Source organism: Rhipicephalus sanguineus, chromosome 9 (assembly GCF_013339695.2).
Source record: "Rhipicephalus sanguineus isolate Rsan-2018 chromosome 9, BIME_Rsan_1.4, whole genome shotgun sequence".
Classification (NCBI taxonomy): domain Eukaryota; kingdom Metazoa; phylum Arthropoda; class Arachnida; order Ixodida; family Ixodidae; genus Rhipicephalus; species Rhipicephalus sanguineus.
This window is the reverse complement of record NC_051184.2, coordinates 14668824-14686814: the sequence shown is the minus strand read 5'-3', so window position 1 is coordinate 14686814 and position 17991 is coordinate 14668824. Positions and strand designations below refer to the sequence as shown.

At 47.8% G+C, this 17991-nt stretch overlaps 1 protein-coding gene across 1 annotated transcript in view; it reads left to right on the top strand.

Moving 5' to 3' along the window:
• Positions 1–17991, top strand: part of LOC119404639 (protein KRI1 homolog) — a 101241-nt gene that overhangs the window by 32895 nt on the left and 50355 nt on the right. The window contains exons 10-11 of the mRNA XM_037671214.2: positions 11095–11265; positions 16581–16659. Coding sequence (XP_037527142.1) covers positions 11095–11265; positions 16581–16659 — 250 coding nt within the window. The remainder of the gene's footprint in view (positions 1–11094; positions 11266–16580; positions 16660–17991) is intronic.

The following is a 17991-nucleotide window of genomic DNA, read 5'->3' as shown; positions in this document are numbered from 1 at the left end:
CAAGCGCACATGGAAAAGTGGCCGAATAGCTGGCTGTGGTTTTAAACTCGGCTTGTGGATTGAAACATACTGGATTTTCGCTGGCTGTTTTTGACTTTTGTGGGATCTGAGAGGTGTTATCGCCGCTCTCGGAACACACGAAAGAGAACCAACGCGGTAGGTTCAATGAACACTTTCTCGTTTATTAAACATTTCTTTACATACGGCGAGCTCGCCGGCCGAATCCTATTACAAACTAGTGACAGGCCAAAACTTATATAATGACGATGAATACCCGGATAACATAACACACACTCAAGACAACATAAGACATAAAATACACCATAACATAAGACAGCATAAGACAAGCAATAACCGCGAATGCGGCGTCGCAAGGACGCACGACTCACCACGACATGGGGGGGGGGGGCAAGGGAGACAAGCCGCGCTATCGTCCCCCACGGGACCCACTAGCTCACCGCGGGAGCCGTCCGTCCACGCAAGCCGCCAAATCCCAAGAACCTTCCTTTTTCCCGCCCGGCGGCCGCGGCGGCCGCGGCGGCCTCGCTCGCTTCTCTCTGGTGGCGTGGCCGTCGCTCACGCGCAAACCCCAACGCTCGTGAGCCCAGCGCCACTGCCCTCGACGGCCTATTCATGAGGCACGCGTGCGCCATGAGGCGCAGACAACGTTACAGGGGCTGATAGCACCCCCACACTTTTTATGACTTCCTGCGACGCGCCGTTGCTGATCTCGGAGCCCGCGACATTCTTGGCCGTTGCCTTTGCGAAGGCGACTGCCGTCAGATCGTTTTCTTTCTTCCCCCGTTCTCACTGACGGTGACCTATTTGGTTGCAGCACAAACATGTAATAACCTTATAATGTTAAATACAGTAGAACCTCGTTGATACTTGTGGTATCCGCCGCCATGCCCTGCCGAACTACGTCGGAGAGCCGGGGGATCGCAAAGTAACTACACCGACCCAGTACCTCAAACAACTCTGTTTATTCTTAGTCCGTGATGGTTAATATACACAGATATCAGCTGACATGATAAGGCGCGTGCGCGTGCATCTGCGCATGCCTAGGGCTATCTAGATGATAACGCACATGCTGAATACAACATTCTCCCTCCGCTCAAAAACTTGAACAATCACTTAGAAAGAGTAACAATAAGTAGACACTACATAGCACTCAATGTCGTTCATAGTCTTTTAACCACGACGGTGGTCTTCTTAGCCTCGTTGACCGCTTCAGTTCTGGAAGGTCCCTTGAAACTGGGGCCCCAAGGTTTGACGGTTGGGGTGCATCATCGGAATCGTTTGGCGAGTCACAACAGGAAGATTCTACAGGAGTAGCAGGCCGAGGGCAGGGTACCAGCCGATTCCGATTCCAGGTGCGACCATCACTTAGTTTGTAAGTGTCTTGGCCACATTGGTCAATGATTGTGAATGGGCTTGAGTAACTCACAGCACCCTTAGGCACATGATCTGGCAGCCTGATTCGTACTGGTTGACCTGTTGTTAACGGAGAATGCTTTGCAGCTCGTCGACGGTCGGTGTAGGTCTTACTTGCTTGTTGCTTTTGCTTTACCCTGCTGCGGACGGCCTCCATTGCTGCATGTGGGTCTTGAAAAAACCTTTACCTGGTGCTCCTACTAGATCCAGTTTAGTTTTGGGATGACGGCCGTGCAGAAGAACGGAAGGCTTCACTCCTGTAGTGGCATGCGGCGCGAAACGGTAAACTCCTAGATATTCGGTGATGGCTTCCTTGAGAGACCGACATTCACGCGTGCAGACCTGAACGTGCTCTTTGAGCACCCGGTTAAATCTTTCCACCTGGCCGTTCGCTTGCGGGTGGTAGACTGCCGAATACGTATGGGTGATGCTGCGTTCCTTGAGAAAACTGTCGAACTCGCAGGCTGTAAACTGAGGACCATGGTCACTCACAATCTCGCCTCGGTATCCTTCCCTGCTAAAAATGCTTCGTAGGAAGGAAATAACTGTTGTAGCAGTCACTCTCGCAGCGAAGCAAACCTCTGGCCACTTGCTGAAGTAATCAACGGCCGTAATCGCGAAACGACAATCTGCAGACACGTTTGCAAAAGGACCCAGAATATCAATTCCTAGCTTCTGCCATGGTGCCGACGGAAATGCAACTGGCTGCAATGGTGGTGTCACTGGTCTTGCAGACTTGTCAACTGATTGGCATACACCACAAGATGCAATCAACTGTTCTACTTGTTTGCACATAGCAGGCCACCAGTATTGCTCACGTAGTCGCTGTTTTGTCCTTGTTATTCCTGGGTGAGACTCGTGGGCTGCGTCAAGTAGCCGTCCTACGAGAGATGAAGGTGCGACGAACTTGTCTCCACAAAGTAGGAGGTCTCCAACGACTGAGAGCTCAGTCTGCACCCTGTAGAATGGCACTGCATCGGCAGGCAACGTCTTCACTGCAGGCCATGTCGAAGTCACCCACTTCATGACCTGTTGCAGCAGCTGGTCTTGCATTGTTTCAGCAACAAACTCCCCATGGGTAACGCATGGTGAGACCACACAAACGGTCTTCCCAGTCTCTTCCTCCTCCACCTGAACTGGGAGAGGCATCCTTGAAAGAGCGTCAGCAACCGTATTCTTGTCACCCTTTTGGAATTCAATTGTGAAGTTGTATGCCAGTAGTCTTGCGTGCCACCTTGCTATTCAGAACGGACGGCGACCTACTGCCTTTGTACTTAGGAGTGTACAGTCAAACCGCGTTAATACGTACCCGCTTTAAACGTACTAACGGTGAAAGCGTAGTTGCGACGAATCCCCGACCGAGTCCCATAGAGCCCAATGCATTCGCTGACCGCTTAAGCCGTAGTGGTTCGCCCTATGCCTACCGGTTAGTGCGTACCCTGCGTACCGCGATAACTTTTTGTGCCATAAAATTTTACTGCACCGCTGAAATTCTCGACGCCACAATGGGCCGCCAAAGGTTTTCCGTCTTTTCGAGAAATGCGGAGATCGGTCGATCGCCGATTCCGACTTCCGCGCGATTGCGGCAACGCCTTTGCAGGTACGCATCGGGAAAGAACGAAGGCGAGGCGGCGGCCACTGACGAACGCGCCAACATGACTTAGCGCCGACAACGTTATCACAATAAGTATCTTCAACTATCTGCTCGAGCACGCGTGCAGTGCAACGCTACTCTAAGCCTACTGCACGCTTTTATTTGGCGACAACCTGAACGCGTTGGGCTGCTAGTCCCTGCCGCCTCGTGCGGGGTTGTGTTCAAGCGCGCACCGCTTTGTAGAAACGAAAGCAGATCGCTGTTGCGGAGTTGAGCGTTGCGGGTCGCGGACGCCGCGAAACCTCGCTGCATTGACGCTATCACACTAAAAGCACGCGTACTGTACAGCAAGCAGGCGACGCGCTGCACATAACTACCCAGGAGACGATCGGCTCCACGCGGCCGTACCGGGTGTCAGTTTTCGTTTTGTAGCAGATCGTGGTACAGACGCATACACAGTATCGCGGAATGCAGACACTGTCCGTTCTGTCGCTATGTCGGGCACTGCGTATCCCGGACCGTGTAATAGTTTCGAAATGCTCTTTGGCGTGGCGGCCACCGCGCGCTATCGGACGGTCGTGCGAGAGTGCCGGGATCTTTTCTTCACTTTGGCAAAAAGAAAGAAAAGGCTTTGCGGTGGGTACTTTAGGCGATATTTGCTGTGGCAATCTATTTATTTCTTTGTTGGCGGCAATGGTGTGCGCCAGGAGAGGCAAATTTGTACTTGGTGGTTAACGCGTACTACTGTTTAGTGCGTAGTTATGCCGCGTTCCCGGCAGGTACGTATTTACAAGGTTTCACTGTAGTCAGAGCCTGGTGGTCGGTGCGCAGAGTGAATGGACGGCCCCAAAGGTAGACTCTCCAGTGTTCGCGTGCCCACAAGCATGCAAGGGCTTCCAGTTCCCCAACGGAGTACTTCTGTTCCTGTGAAGTAAGCCTGCGAGAAGCAAATGAAATCGTTACTAGCTCATCATTTCTTGTCTGTTGCAATACTGCTCCTAGCCCGATGGATGAGGCGTCTGTGGTAACGATAATGTCACCCACAGGGTCAAAAAGCTGTAAACATCTTGTGGACAAGGTACTTTTCAGCTGCTCGAGACAAGCTTGTCTGGCAGGATTCCAAGTGAACGTGGAATTTTTACGTAAGAGCTCGCAAAGAGGCTCAACAAGCACTGCATAGTCACGTACGAACTTTGCGTCATAGCCAACCATTCCTAAGAATGAGCGCAGTGTACTGATATCCGTTGGTGCTGGTGCAGCCTTGATGGCGTCAATGTTGCTTTGTAGCGGCCGTATACCCTGGTGACTTATCATGTGCCCAAGGAATTCTATTTCTTGAACATTGAAAATGCATTTGTCATTCAGCTTCAATCCAGACTTTGCAATCAAGTGCAACACTTGCTTCAGGTTCTTGAAATGCTCCTCAGGCGTGCTACCAAACACAATTACGTCATCTATGTAGCACAAAGTATTTTTGCACTTCTGCAGGATAGTGACCATCATTTTCTGAAAAGCAGACGGTGCCGATGCAAGGCCAAAGCAGACGCGTTTGAATCGGTACAATCCACTATCGGTTATGAAGGTAGTCAATTCTCTACTTTCAGGACTCAGCACGACTTGGTGGTATGCGGCTGCTAAATCGATCTTGGAAAAATACTTTGCACCGTGAAGTTTGTGCAGCAGTTCTTCCGTGTGAGGCAACGGAAATTTGTCAATGACAACCGCTTTGTTCGGTTTGCGTAGGTCGACGCAAATCCTTATTTTGCCATTTTTCTTTGCCACTACAGCGATTGGTGATACCCATTCTGAGGCATCTACCTTTTCTATCACATCATTCTGCTCAAGGCGCTGCAGCTCTTCACGCACCGCGTCTCGCACTGAAAATGGCAAACTGCGTAACTTAGCAGCGACAGGCGTGACCCCTTGTCTTATCTTGACCTTATGAATGAAATTTGCTGCTAGCCCTAACTTTCCATCGAACAAGGTTGAAAATTCGGAGAAAAGTTCAGGATCAAGGCCTTGTGGCGCTTGCGTGATGTTAGTGCATTGAAGTGACATACCATTGATGTGCAGCCGCAGGGCTTCGACAGCGTCGATGCCGAGGATGTCCGTACCGCCTTTGACAACGTAGAAAAGTATCTCGGTGTGCCGACCTTGGAAGAAGACTGGCGCCGTGAAACACCCCTCAATGCTTATTCTGCGGCGAGAAAAATCGTACAGTGCCGCTGAGGTCGGCTGCACCGGAGGGCATTCCAACCTCGAATACGTGATGGCCGACAGAATCGAGACAGCAGAGCCTGTGTCTACGAGGAGACGTACGGGCACGTCCTGCACGAGGGCGTCCACATGTATTGCTGCTTTTTTCTGCCCGGCGAGAAGCAACACGTTGAGGTCTTCGGATATATTGCAGGTATCGACCTCTCGGACAGCAAGTGCCTACTTGTCTGGCATGCCGCTCCGACATACACACTGGAAATGTCCCCGTTTGCCGCATTTGCTGCATGTTTTATCCCGCGCCTTGCATGTTTTGGAATCTGCGAGATGCCGTGACGACGGCATTCGTGCTTTTTATCCACCTTTTGGATGCTCGCAGCTGATGACTGTAGCTCAAGTGAGTATTTCGTGGCTTCTTCAATGTTGTTCGAGATAGTCAGCGCACGTTCAAGCGTAAGCGAAGTTCCTTCCAGAAGTAGGCGTTCCCGAAGAACATGGTTGCTCGTTTTCGCTACAAGCTGGTCACGAATGAAGTCGTCAGTTTGCTCCCCGAAGTTGCAGGTCAATGCCAACTCGCGCAGTGCCGTGACGAATGCTGCTGCGGTCTCCCCAGGCAGTTGGGTGCGCTGTCCGAATCGGTGCCGTTCCACGACAATGTTCGTTATAGCAGTAAAGTAGGCGTCCAACGTAGCCACCGCTGCATCGTACTCGTCGCTCGGGCCGCTTTCTTCTTTTCCCGCTGTATGCGGTAATGCGTAGTACAATCGCTGGCCTTCCACCCCCAAGCAGTGCAACAGCAAAGCTTTACGGTGAGCAGATGAGTGCCTGTCGCTCCCCAATGCCAGGAGATAATTCTTGAAAAGGCGGTGCCACTGCGTGCACGGAAGGGTAGGCTTCCCGGGCGTCGGCAGGAACTTGGGCGGTTGGTGCAGGCTCATTGCTTCAGCTTTCGGTCACTTCACCACTCGTCGCCAACTGTGGTATCCGCCGCCATGCCCTGCCGAACTACGTCGGAGAGCTGGGGGATCGCGAAGTAACTACACCGACCCAGTACCTCAAACAACTCTGTTTATTCTTAGTCCGTGATGGTTAATATACACAGATATCAGCTGACATGATAAGGCGCGTGCGCGTGCATCTGCGCATGCCTAGGGCTATCTAGATGATAACGCACATGCTGAATACAACAATACGTTTCCGAAAAAAACTCGGAAAATAAACGTACGATCCAGGAAAACGTACGATCCGAATCCAGTAAAAATTGAGGCTGACAAGGCCATATATATTGAGGTGCAAGGGCAAAAAACATTTATTTCTCAAAAAACATGGAGGGACTCTTCGATTTTCGAACTCCTGGCATCTCGCTGGCAGCCAGAGGTCAGTCAGCTAGTTCCGGTCCTGACCGAAAATAACGTCGTGGTCACGTGTATTGAAATCCCGAGACAACCCGAATATTGCAAAATCGAACTCTGTGATAACCAGCGTAAACGTAAAGAAACGCTACCGCCGTGTCAGCAGACGAAACTTTGCGCCGCTTGAGCGTCGGTTCTTTCTGCATTGCCGCTTGGAAATATGGGGCTAGGTTCGCCGAAGAGCAGAAGTGATATTCTCTAGCATACGCATTTGGGATACGGTAATGTACGTTCACAGGGTCACGCGTGACCAGGGTTGCCACTGACTTTCAAGTAAATGTCGCCAAACGGCGAGCAGAAAGTCGCCAAAAGTCGCCATTTTGTTACGAATTTCGCCAAAAAAGTCGCCATTCTAGATATGTGCGGTATATCCTAGTAATAAGAATTTCCACTGATGTATAGCCCCGTAGAATACAGTGCCATTCAAAGCCCTTAAAGTATATTGACATTTCTCAATGCCAGGCGCATCGCCCCTCACCATGGGAGTGCTTGGTGCACCTGGTTCTCCGACTAGCCGCAAGATGTGCGCGGAGGCGCAAGTATGAAAGGATAAAACGCTCATGATATCCTTCCATCCCTGTCCGTTCGTTTCAAAGGTAAAAGTGTGGTAAACCTTACGCGAAAGCCGCGAAGGCGTTGTTTGTAGACAGCTTTACATCCCTTCATATGAAAAAAATTATTAACAGGTTTATTGAAAGTAGTAAGACAGAATTCTTACAGGTATCATTCATAAGTGAGTCTTATGCCTTTCAGTGCGAACTAATGTGATACCGGACGCCACTGTCCTTTTCATATATAATCACTTATATCTACCCGCGTCAATCCAGTGCGTTATAATTGAACAGGTAGACATTGTAAAATGTTATATAGCAATTGTTTTCATTGCACACGTCCACCGAGAACAGTGGCAAATGCGCGAATAAATAATTTGTTATTGCACGAACACCCGCGTATCCGCCCATCTTCGCTATACGAGCTCGATTAGGGGATAGTGCAGCGGTGAATAGGTCTCCAAGCTATTCAGAATAGTTGGAGCTTTGGCGGAACAAATGGCTGGAACACACGACCAACCCGCCATCTAGCCCCTTCAGAACGAAACTTTAGCGAAGCTCTGAAGCATCTAGATGAATCTAGATGAATTGAGTTAGAAGCATCTAGATGAATTGAGGAGATACACACGAGTTACAGGACGGACATACAGAACGGCGCGCAATGTGCACCTCAAAACCCAGAAAAATACAGAGAATAGTGCCGCTCATTCGTTGGGAAGGCACTGAGCTTAGGATGCATAACTCAGTGGAGACCTAAGTTGAAAATCGCCAAAAATTCGCCATGTCGCCATTCATAATTTTAGGTCGCCACGGGCCTCTCAAATTCGCCAATTTGGCGAAAAGTAGCCACCATTGGCAACCCTGCGCGTGACTTGCCCCGTCCGTGAAGAAAAATCCGCCCCGCTAAAGGCTTAACAAGCTCAACTCTTCGCGGTGCACATAACAACCGCGGTGCAACACGATATGCGAAATATCACGAAAGTGATAAGCGTCCCCGAAAGCGACAGCTGTTCGTGGCTATCGCATACTACGTCGCACACTTGCGCTGATCAGTTTGCGTTCTGTCTTAACTTGAGACATGCGCTATGTTCGCTGCCACTCGTAATCGCACCATCTCGCACGGCGGAATGGGCTTTAAAAGATAATGCCCGGCATAATGGCAACCGAAGGTGAAGTCCCCAAGCGCCCGCACATTGATCTGTCAAGTCCTCGCAAAGATGGCGGCGAGCGCGCATCGTCTCGTTTTGGCATCTGTTAACCAGAAACCTCCCAGATATCTTCCAGAACGAATCTTTTCTGGCAGCTTGTGACGACCCGCTGGTAGGCAGAATTGCCCAGCCAGAGAAATACGCCGACTGGAATTGCGCCGGGCGGAGCAACACCAAAACGAATGCGCTCCGGAAGAAAAGTGTGGGGGAAATTATCGGCCATGTTCACTGGGCACAATGGCGGCGTTGCTATGGTTACGGGTCGCGGCGTCTTGTGCAGTGGTGTCGATGCGGCGGCGGCATGTGCGTTTCTGCGGCAAGCCGTTTGAAAATTTTGATGGCCAGCGTTGCCGCCTGCCTTCGAGTTGGTGTGTGGTTGATAGAGAGCGGTGATCGAGCAATTCGGAGAAGACACGGAGGGCACGATCGAGCAATTCGGAGAAAGGCACTGCGGAGAAGCTGCCGTTGCCGCGCGGCGGCTGCCTGCCACTTCGCGCTTCACAAGTACACGAGAGGGCCCTTTTTGCACACCTGAATGAGAGTTTCCGAGTACAAAACGTATTATACGACCACAGTTTTCCACGATGCTGAACGTTGCTGCCGAATAATCGTATTTTCCGGGAACGTATTATCCGGAACGTATTACACACAGCTGTATTGGGTTATTTTTAATTTCCACGGTTTCGAGCGTTGGAGCCGGGAAATCGTACTAAGCGGGAACGTATCAACGAGGTTCTACTGTATTCGGAATTATTTACATTTTCATGCAAAGAAAATAATAGTGTGCTTTTCCCGACTGTGAAGCAGTGATTGACGTTTACCTCGAATATAAGGCGGGGGTAGACTTTGAGGCCGCGGTTTTCGGAAAAAAACGTTGCCTTATATTCGAATAAATACGGTAATGTAAACTCACAACCGAAAATTCGGACGCCCCACAGTGCGCCGTTCGATTTTTCGGACTCCGGCTGGCTGATCGAGTGCGACATTGAACGCCACGACAAGCTGTCAGTAATGTTTACAGTATTTTTGCTAGGTTGCCAGCACTAAAATGCTGCACTGGCGATAGCTGGAGATCGTGCCTCTGTCAAAATCCACGCAGAAATTGCCGATCTCGAAGGCTCTGTTTGTTAGCTAAGCGTAACGGTTGCCTTCTGGCTTTAGCCAGTCAACTATCCATTGAATGGCTTTTGCGGCCAAACAGCAGTCCAAGCCAATCCGAGATTGGAATCAGCTCGGTGCGGCGTTTGAGGTTAATGACAGCGCGTACGAGTACGATGCGGATCCTAACTCGTACAAAGAGAGTACGCCAACACAAGTGCTGCAACATCAACTAGCCCAACGTCGTTCCCTTTTGGTGTTTGAGGGTTTGCGTTGTCAGATGTGTGTGTGGCTAGGCCTGATCTACGTCCCGAGTTTTGTGTCTCGCTCCCTTGTTTGTTGCTTGGCGTGCGAGGCTTGATGTGCTGAAATTGCTCCGACACCGCCTGTTCCATGTGCACCGTCGAAACTAGAGAAATGCAGCAACGACAAGGCCCTGACGATGGCGAAAAATGCAGTGATTATTCGCCATGTGGAAGGCGGCCGACCTCAATCTGAAGTTGCTTGGGAGTTTTCGCCGAGTTGCGCGATGAGATCATCCGTCAGCTACTCGAACCAGTGCATGTGGACAGTGACTGCCGCGATGATGCGCCTCCCACACCACAGCCATCAAATGCGGATTTAGCGTAGGCCGTTGCAGGGCTATTCCGACCCACAGGAGTGGCCAAACATTGGCTGAAATACAGGCAGACTAGGTCGTGTGTAAGCGTGCATGTGTACAGACGCGCATTGACAAGTTTTTTCCGGCTGCTGGGTCAATACAGGTGCTTTTTTCTGGCAAATCCTTTTTTTTCGGACTCCCGATTATTCGTACTTTTCGGTGGTTCCCGCCGAGTCTGAATAAACGGTCGGCGACTGTAGTTGTTGTAAATTCACAATTAGGAAGACACATTTGATCACGTTGTAAATATGGTGCAAATGGCATTTTGCATTTTTAAATCTACATGTGCATCAGTGATCGCTCCAGAATGCTTTGGACATTCCACACCTCAAGAACAAGACAGCTTCAGTATGAAATTGCATGAGAGAAAGCCACCGAAATTGTGGCACGTTTGTTCATGGCAGCCACATTTTCTGTTTTGCAGCATTGTGCGTGCATATGTCTGAAAATTCAAGTAAGATTTGGTGTGGTGTGATGGATTTCCATTGCCATTATGCACTTGTTGAATAGAAGTCATTTTTATCACCGAAGAGCCACATAATCTCATAGGGTTAGTAGCATTTCAGCGGTTAACTGCAAGCATCTCCAAAAAACTGGTTGGGTATTTAAAACTCGTAGGTTTACACTTGCTAAAGGAACTTTCATTTGCAGTTAAAGTGCCTGTTAGTTCCAATTGCCTTCATGCTGAGAACTTACCCTATTCTTCAGAGCATCTGGAAGGAGGTAAAACACTTGATTATATATCACTAATTTTGTCATATTGAGGTTTAACTGTATTTCTTCATGAAATGTAGTTTTGTTTCACGCTGATGCCATCGTCTGCACATTGGTTCAGTGGGGCTTGTAACATGCCTGCTGTACTAGTCAAGGTGTTGATGCCATGCCATGCACATGATGGGCACTTTCATTCCTGCGTTTTCAGGAGAAAGAGCAAAAGAAGGAAGAGATCAATCGGCTAAAAGCGTTGAAGAAGAAAGAAATCCTCGAGAAACTTGAGAAGCTCAAAGAGGTCACCGGAAATGACCAACTCGGCATTGCAGATGCCGATATTGAGGGAGACTTTGACCCTCAGGAGCATGACCGTCGCATGAATGTGAGTGCTAGCGTATTTACTCGAGCATGACAAAGTGAGTCCAAAAATTACTTGCACGTTAGAACCAAATACGAAGCTGAAACCATGTTCACGACTTTGGCAAGAGCCTCCCATCAGAGGGGTCAAATGCGGTGTCATCACTATCACATATTAGTGGCAGAGAACATTTTCTTGAGTTTGTATTTCATGCGTGATTGGTACTTGCGTGTGTTGTAGCTGCCCCCCACGAAGTGTAGATGGTGATACACCAGTTTCACTGCAAAAGCTCTCGTCAAAGGAGAGTTATTTTCTAATAAATATGAAACAGCGCGAAACAGTCCAGACAAAAAAAAGAAGTGACACGCACAGCGCTGATCACTTCTTTCTTTCGTCCCAGGTGTTTAGCGCAGTTTTATATTTATCATGGAAACCTACCGTCTCGCCCAGTCTGCCTGTCTTCCAAAGTTATTTTGCATGTTGAAGGTACTTGCTGCGCATCTTTCTTGCATGCCCAAGCCCTGTGACTAGCACAAACAAAGGCAGGAGATCACCAGCTGCTCGTTAACCAGGAAATGTTTCTATGGGTCAAAAACGGAAAAATATTATGACTTCGAACACCAGCTTGCAGGCCTTTTTAAGCAGCTCTTTAGGGTCATTCCACGCCAAACGTCCCAGACATTGCGCTCGACCCTCTCCAATTGTATTGTAAAAAATTGTGGACGTTCATATCAGTGCACTATTTGCCCTCGGAAAGTATTTTTTGGAAAAAAAATTTTTCTTGTCTGTTACAGTGATTTGAATTTTGCCGTAGTGGGTGAAACATAGGTTGCGAAAAAATACTCTAAAAAATACAATACTTTACGGAACACCTTAAATATCTGCTGTTTACTTGAAAAGGAATGGCACTATCTTATTATCGCCCATTGACGACCACTACTTTGTCTCACGATGTGCTTTGTGGTGAAGCAGTGTTGCAATTCTGCGCCCATTTTGATGATTTTTTTTTTTAAATTCTACGAATATTACGGACAAAATAGGACTATATCACGCGGCTGGATAGTTGGCAGTAAGCGTGTCAAAAAAGTATTGAAGTCGATGACCGAGTAGTTTCGAAGTGGAAGGGGCGCTAACATTTAAAAATGTGTGAAATGCTCCACGTTCAGGCACATGTAGAGTGGTGATGCAGTCCAAGTAAAAATGCACGCTTGGTTTCGTTGGGAAGAGTAAACAAAGGACATTTATTTGTGAAAGTTTCATTGGAGTGTTTTTTTTTTTTTCTTTTTGGCGAGAAACAAAAATTTATGTTGAGCGTTCGTGGCGTGCCTGGGCGCGGACCCGTAAGTCCGCTTCACTGCACCGCCACTGTTCCTTGGGGCAACGGAAGTATGCAGCGCCCACGTTCACCTCTGCCGAAGATCCGAGCGTAAGAATACGTAGCACCATTCCGCTCCGAGGCATGAATGGCACGAGTCACGTTCAAGCGAGCTGCCCATAAAAAAAGGATTATAAGTGTATTCCCGGTGCCTGTTAGCCACTTTTATTATATAATATATTTTAAACGAACCATCACTCGTTTTCCCTGACACTTCGTCGGCGACACTGCGGAAAGCCGAAGAATGCGTGTCGAAACGTGAAAACTCACAGCAGCACACGATCGTGCCACCCGCGTGGGCGCTGCATACTTCCGTTGCCCCAAGGAACAGTGGCGGTGCAGTGAAGCAAACTTACGGGTCCGCGCCCAGGCACGCCACGAACGCTCAACATACATTTTTGTTTCTCGCCAAAAAAAAAACACTCCAATGAAACTTTCACAAATAAATGTCCTTTGTTTACTCTTCCCAACGAGACCAAGCGTGCATTTTTATACTTGGACTGCATAACCACTCTACATGTGCCTGAACGTGGAGCATTTCACACATTTTTCAATGTTAGCGCCCCTTCCACTTCGAAACTACTCGGTCATCGACTTCAATACTTTTTTGACACGCTTACTGCCAACTATCCAGCCGTGTGATATAGTCCCATTTTGTCCGTAATATTCGTAGAATTTATAAAAAAAAATCATCAAAATGGGCGCAGAATTGCAACACTGCTTCACCACAAAGCACATCGTCAGACAAAGTAGTGGTCGTCAATGGGCGATAATAAGATAGTGCCATTCCTTTTCAAGTAAACAGCAAATATTTAAGGTGTTCTGTAAAGTATTGTATTTTTTAGAGTATTTTTTCGCAACCTATGTTTCACCCACTACGGCAAAATTCAAATCACTGTAACAACAAGAAAAATTTTTTTTCCAAAAAATACTTTCCGAGGGCAAATAGTGCACTGATATGATTGTCCACAATTTTTTACAATAGAATTGGAGAGGGTCGAGCGCAATGTCTGGGACGTTTGGCGTGGAATGACCCTTTATAGACCAAGCTTGTCAAGGTAATGGACGTTCTGGCAAGTAATCCAGATGTATCCAGAAGTGATCTTAAAGCCAACCAATCGCAGAAGGAAAGCGACTGCCAGGAGAATAAATTTCCCATTCTATGAAGGCGAACTGTACTGGTCTTTTTCTTTTTTCTAATCGTCAACATAGTGGTATGTCAGTTTTTTTATCTCTGGGAACAGTACATTCAGGTATGTTTTTATATTGAACTCGTGAAATTTGGGTTCACGTATGAATCAAGTAAGTATGGTACATGCCAGCATTGATGGCTTAGGTGAGCAGTATTGAGATTTCATTATGGAAAGTTTTTCAGCATGCACACAACAAACAAGGACGGAAGGAAAGAAGACAAGCAACCGCTGACCACAACTCGGTTTAGTCGTTTTCACTCTTTTGCGTCGCACATTTGCAGCACTTTACGCTCGGTGTGCTCCAAGGATTGTCCGAATTCCTACAAGCTCTCTCAGTTTTCTATAGTATTGTGTTGAGATTTGTTTGGAATTTGTTTACAAATTGATCTTGTATGTATTTTACATGAAGGGGATTGCTGAAAAAAAAGCTGTCCCATCAAGCCAGAAAAGAAGACATGGGCTTACCGTAAAAACCGGAATATAGGTCGAACCCCCGTCTAACTACTGAAAATGGAAAAAAAAAGTACATGGAACGGCCAAACTATAAGAAGGTGTTTTTACCGTGAAACAGACGCAATTTCAAACAGTGCACAGGGAAAATGCCATTTATTTACACGTAAGTTCCATATGGCAGAAAGCCAAAAGATGGGCTCAAGCATTATTCTCGTAAAACGTCATGACTGTCTTGACAGCACTAATTTGGATGCACTTTGAGGTCCCCGATAGCAATCACGACACGAGCGCGGCTCTCAGTTAAATTGTGCAGCCTTCGTCTCCAGCTCTACATGCGCTGTGGTCTGGCACTAAAACAGTTCTCTTCTGATCGCTGCGTGTTTGTGATTCTCCAGCTTCCGCTAGCGGTCAATGCTGCTGTGGTGCACTCAATCGGCCTGCTGATCATAGCCATATGTGCCGCCGTAACCAGAGCTGCCGGCATCGCAGGAAGCAACAAACAAATAGTATCCGGTGAGATTGGAGCAGCGAGAACACCCGTGCAAAGATAAACTTTCGGTTATTGTTTGTGACTCATGGCTCCTGCTCGTGTTCACGTGCGCTAGCATCCCAACACACCTTTCACACACTTCAGACCAGATTTCTTCGTGCCTTCGCAAACTCTGATCGCTGCTTTCTTGAACGCTACAGTGAACTGTCATCGGACCAGTCGAGAACAAGAAAAAAAGTACCTCGGAGCCCAAATAGATTCACAAGACGACACCAAAAGCGCAAGACGAGATCGCCCTCGGCACAAGGCTGGTAGTAAATAAAGCAACGCCAATGATTGCGATGGTGATGGAGGCGGTTGACTTCAGTTGCCCATAGTGGCCAGACTTGTGAAGTTTTTCTGTCAATGACCGGTATATAAGATGGGGTTCGACTTTTTAGAGCTGTTTTCTAAAAAAAATTCGACCTATATTCTGGTTTTTACGGTATGTAGAATGCTTTGTCAGCTATAATTAGGGCTCTGTGATGGATAAATCCGAAAAAATCGAATAAACACTCGCCAGTAAAATTTTTGACAAATCAAATTTATTCGATAAACTCGGGTTTTAACGGCCCATATGACCCTGCTCCGTTCTTTATCAAAAGGGCATGTTAGTTCTCAGCGGTCATTGATACATCGGCCGGATTGGCTAATATAAACTTTACTTCAAGCCAGTAGTATCTCTTGGAACGAACTCATCACACATTTAACAAAGCGCTTGTCGCGCACGGAGCGAGAGACGTCACATAGGGCCCCGGGAGAGCATGGGGTGCGCCAGAAGACATCGAATATATGGGCCTCATAAATTATGCTTGCGGTTGTAATACGCAGAAACGTGGGTGTTCTGTGTTCAAGTATTTGTGCTTGTGGGCATATATGTGTTTGTGCGTTCAAACCTTCCAGAAAACTAAAATACGCTTCGTGTGTTCTGATGTTTTCGAGTTCAGATAGTATCATTTGATCTGAGATATTGGAGTATGGAGAATAATGCAAAAATAAACTCCGAATTTCGGAGAATTTGGTATTTATGAAAAACAAACTACGATAAACGCCAAATTTTCGGCAGAAAAGAAACTCTAAAAAACACCCTCCAAATTAAAAAAAAAATAACCTTGAAAACACGGAGCCCTAGCTGTAATATAGTAGGCATAACAGCACACACTGGGCTTAGTTACCTATGCAGCAAAACTTTGTAATACGAATCTTATAGGACCAGAATAACTGTCCAAGTGAACTAAATGCTGAATTATCGAAAGTATCAAGAAAACAATAAACAAATGTACATCAATACACTTTTATTTTCTGCTTGAATATGCATATGCTGTTCTTACTTTGCATAAAAGCAGTGTAAAAGCCTCACTTCTCATCAGCCTGCAACTCGTTCACAGTGCGACTGCGGTACAAAATCTCTTCTCAATCCGACTCATGCTCTGCACCTCACCCTTTGACACGTACCAACACCATCAACACCACCACAGCACGTGATGGTAATTTTTTCAGTGGCAGTATGGCTGGCAACAGATAGTTTGTCCATTGCAATTAATGTGGTAGGCCACTTTTATGCCAGCATGCAGACCGTGGCTGAAACAGTCTTCTGACATTTTACACGCATTGCACTGAATCAGAATGAAGCTACGGAGTGCTACTCTCACTGTGGAAGAACCTGTGGTCAGTAACGATGTGATCCTAGGTAGCGTGTACACAGTTCTCAAGGCACGTGCACAGCCCACACACGCAACGTTAAAATGATACAGCTGTTTGAGCAAATGTTTTCTTTATTGTGTTTCAGGCCATATTTAACAATGAGTACTATGAGCAAGAGGCTGAGGAGTTGAAGCCAGAAGACCCCTTGGATGAGGAACTAGGACGTGAGTGACCCATGTACTTCAGATCGGTCGGAAATTTTGGTCGCTATATTTTCCTTAGCTTTTCCTGCACAAGTATGAAGCACGTAATAAAGCAGTTATGTGCTTCAGCATGATTGTGAGGTAGGCTCCCGTGTGGGAGCTGAAACATCAGTAAATATTTTTCTCTTTGGTCGGCATCCTTCAATGTTTTGAAGAATATTTCATCCCGACCAGACAAGATTTCGTCAGAGCCTTGACTTCGCCATCAAAGCTGCCGCCAAGGGTGATGAAAATAAAGCACATGAATTTGCGGAAAAAAACAAAGTAAAGATGGCACCGATCGGTTGAGCAGCATGGGAACGGTGCTTGCTCGAAATAAGGCTTGTTTCTACACTTGTTTAAAACAGCTGCCACAGCAGCTGCCACTGCTCATTATAATATAGTTGATTTAACCTTTTCAGACGCCACCTATGAAGACCTGTCTGTAAGTGCATCAAATCGATCCAGTGCTATTTCAAGGCACTCGATATTGCAACAGAAATAATGCCGTAATACATTATGCCTGTTATAGTAATCATTCCTTATTACTTACTTTGTAATTAAATAACTGTTGTGGAGATATGTTTGCGAGACGCTTACCCTACGAGGTGACCGGCAAGGGACGCGACGTTCTCCACTGCCTCAGCGAACAAAGACGCTACGGCCGGGTTCGTCGACTCTCCAGCACGGCGCAGAAAAGGCACTCGAGGCAGGATGTCAACAAACATGGGCTTATTAACCCAACATGCAGCACAGTACGACAGTCACGGGCTTGCAGGCCGTAAGGGGAACTCCGCAAGACCAATCGAGTACGCTTGCCAGCGGCGCTACGACTATCACACAAAGGGCAGCAGTTGAGCACACGAGCGAGAAGCCACCTGCTAGAGCAGCGCGTCAACCTCTCGTGCTGGCCTGAGAGCATCTGACGCAGGCAAGCCCGCACCAGACAGAAGCGAGCTCAAGGGGGAAGGGGGTTGTCACTGGCGGCCAATGAGGACAGGCGTTGCGCAGTGTCGTGGGCTAGTGTGGTCACGTGGTGGTGCGAGCATGCTCCGGGCATGTCCGTACACGTGGCTCGTGCAGGGAAGACCAACGCATGGCTCACACCAAGCAGAAAGGCCTGGCGGTGTAGCCACAGTTAAAGCCCCTTAATTTTGAAAGTAGTGACACTCTCCTCCACGCGCGTGTTTTCCTCCTTAATTCTCCTCGGATTTCTCCCCTCCCCTGGCCGGCGCGGTGCGCATGGCACGCTGAACCCTCCACTGGCTCGCCGCAGCCGCATTAGAATCACTGCGCGCGCTTGTTTATTCGGCT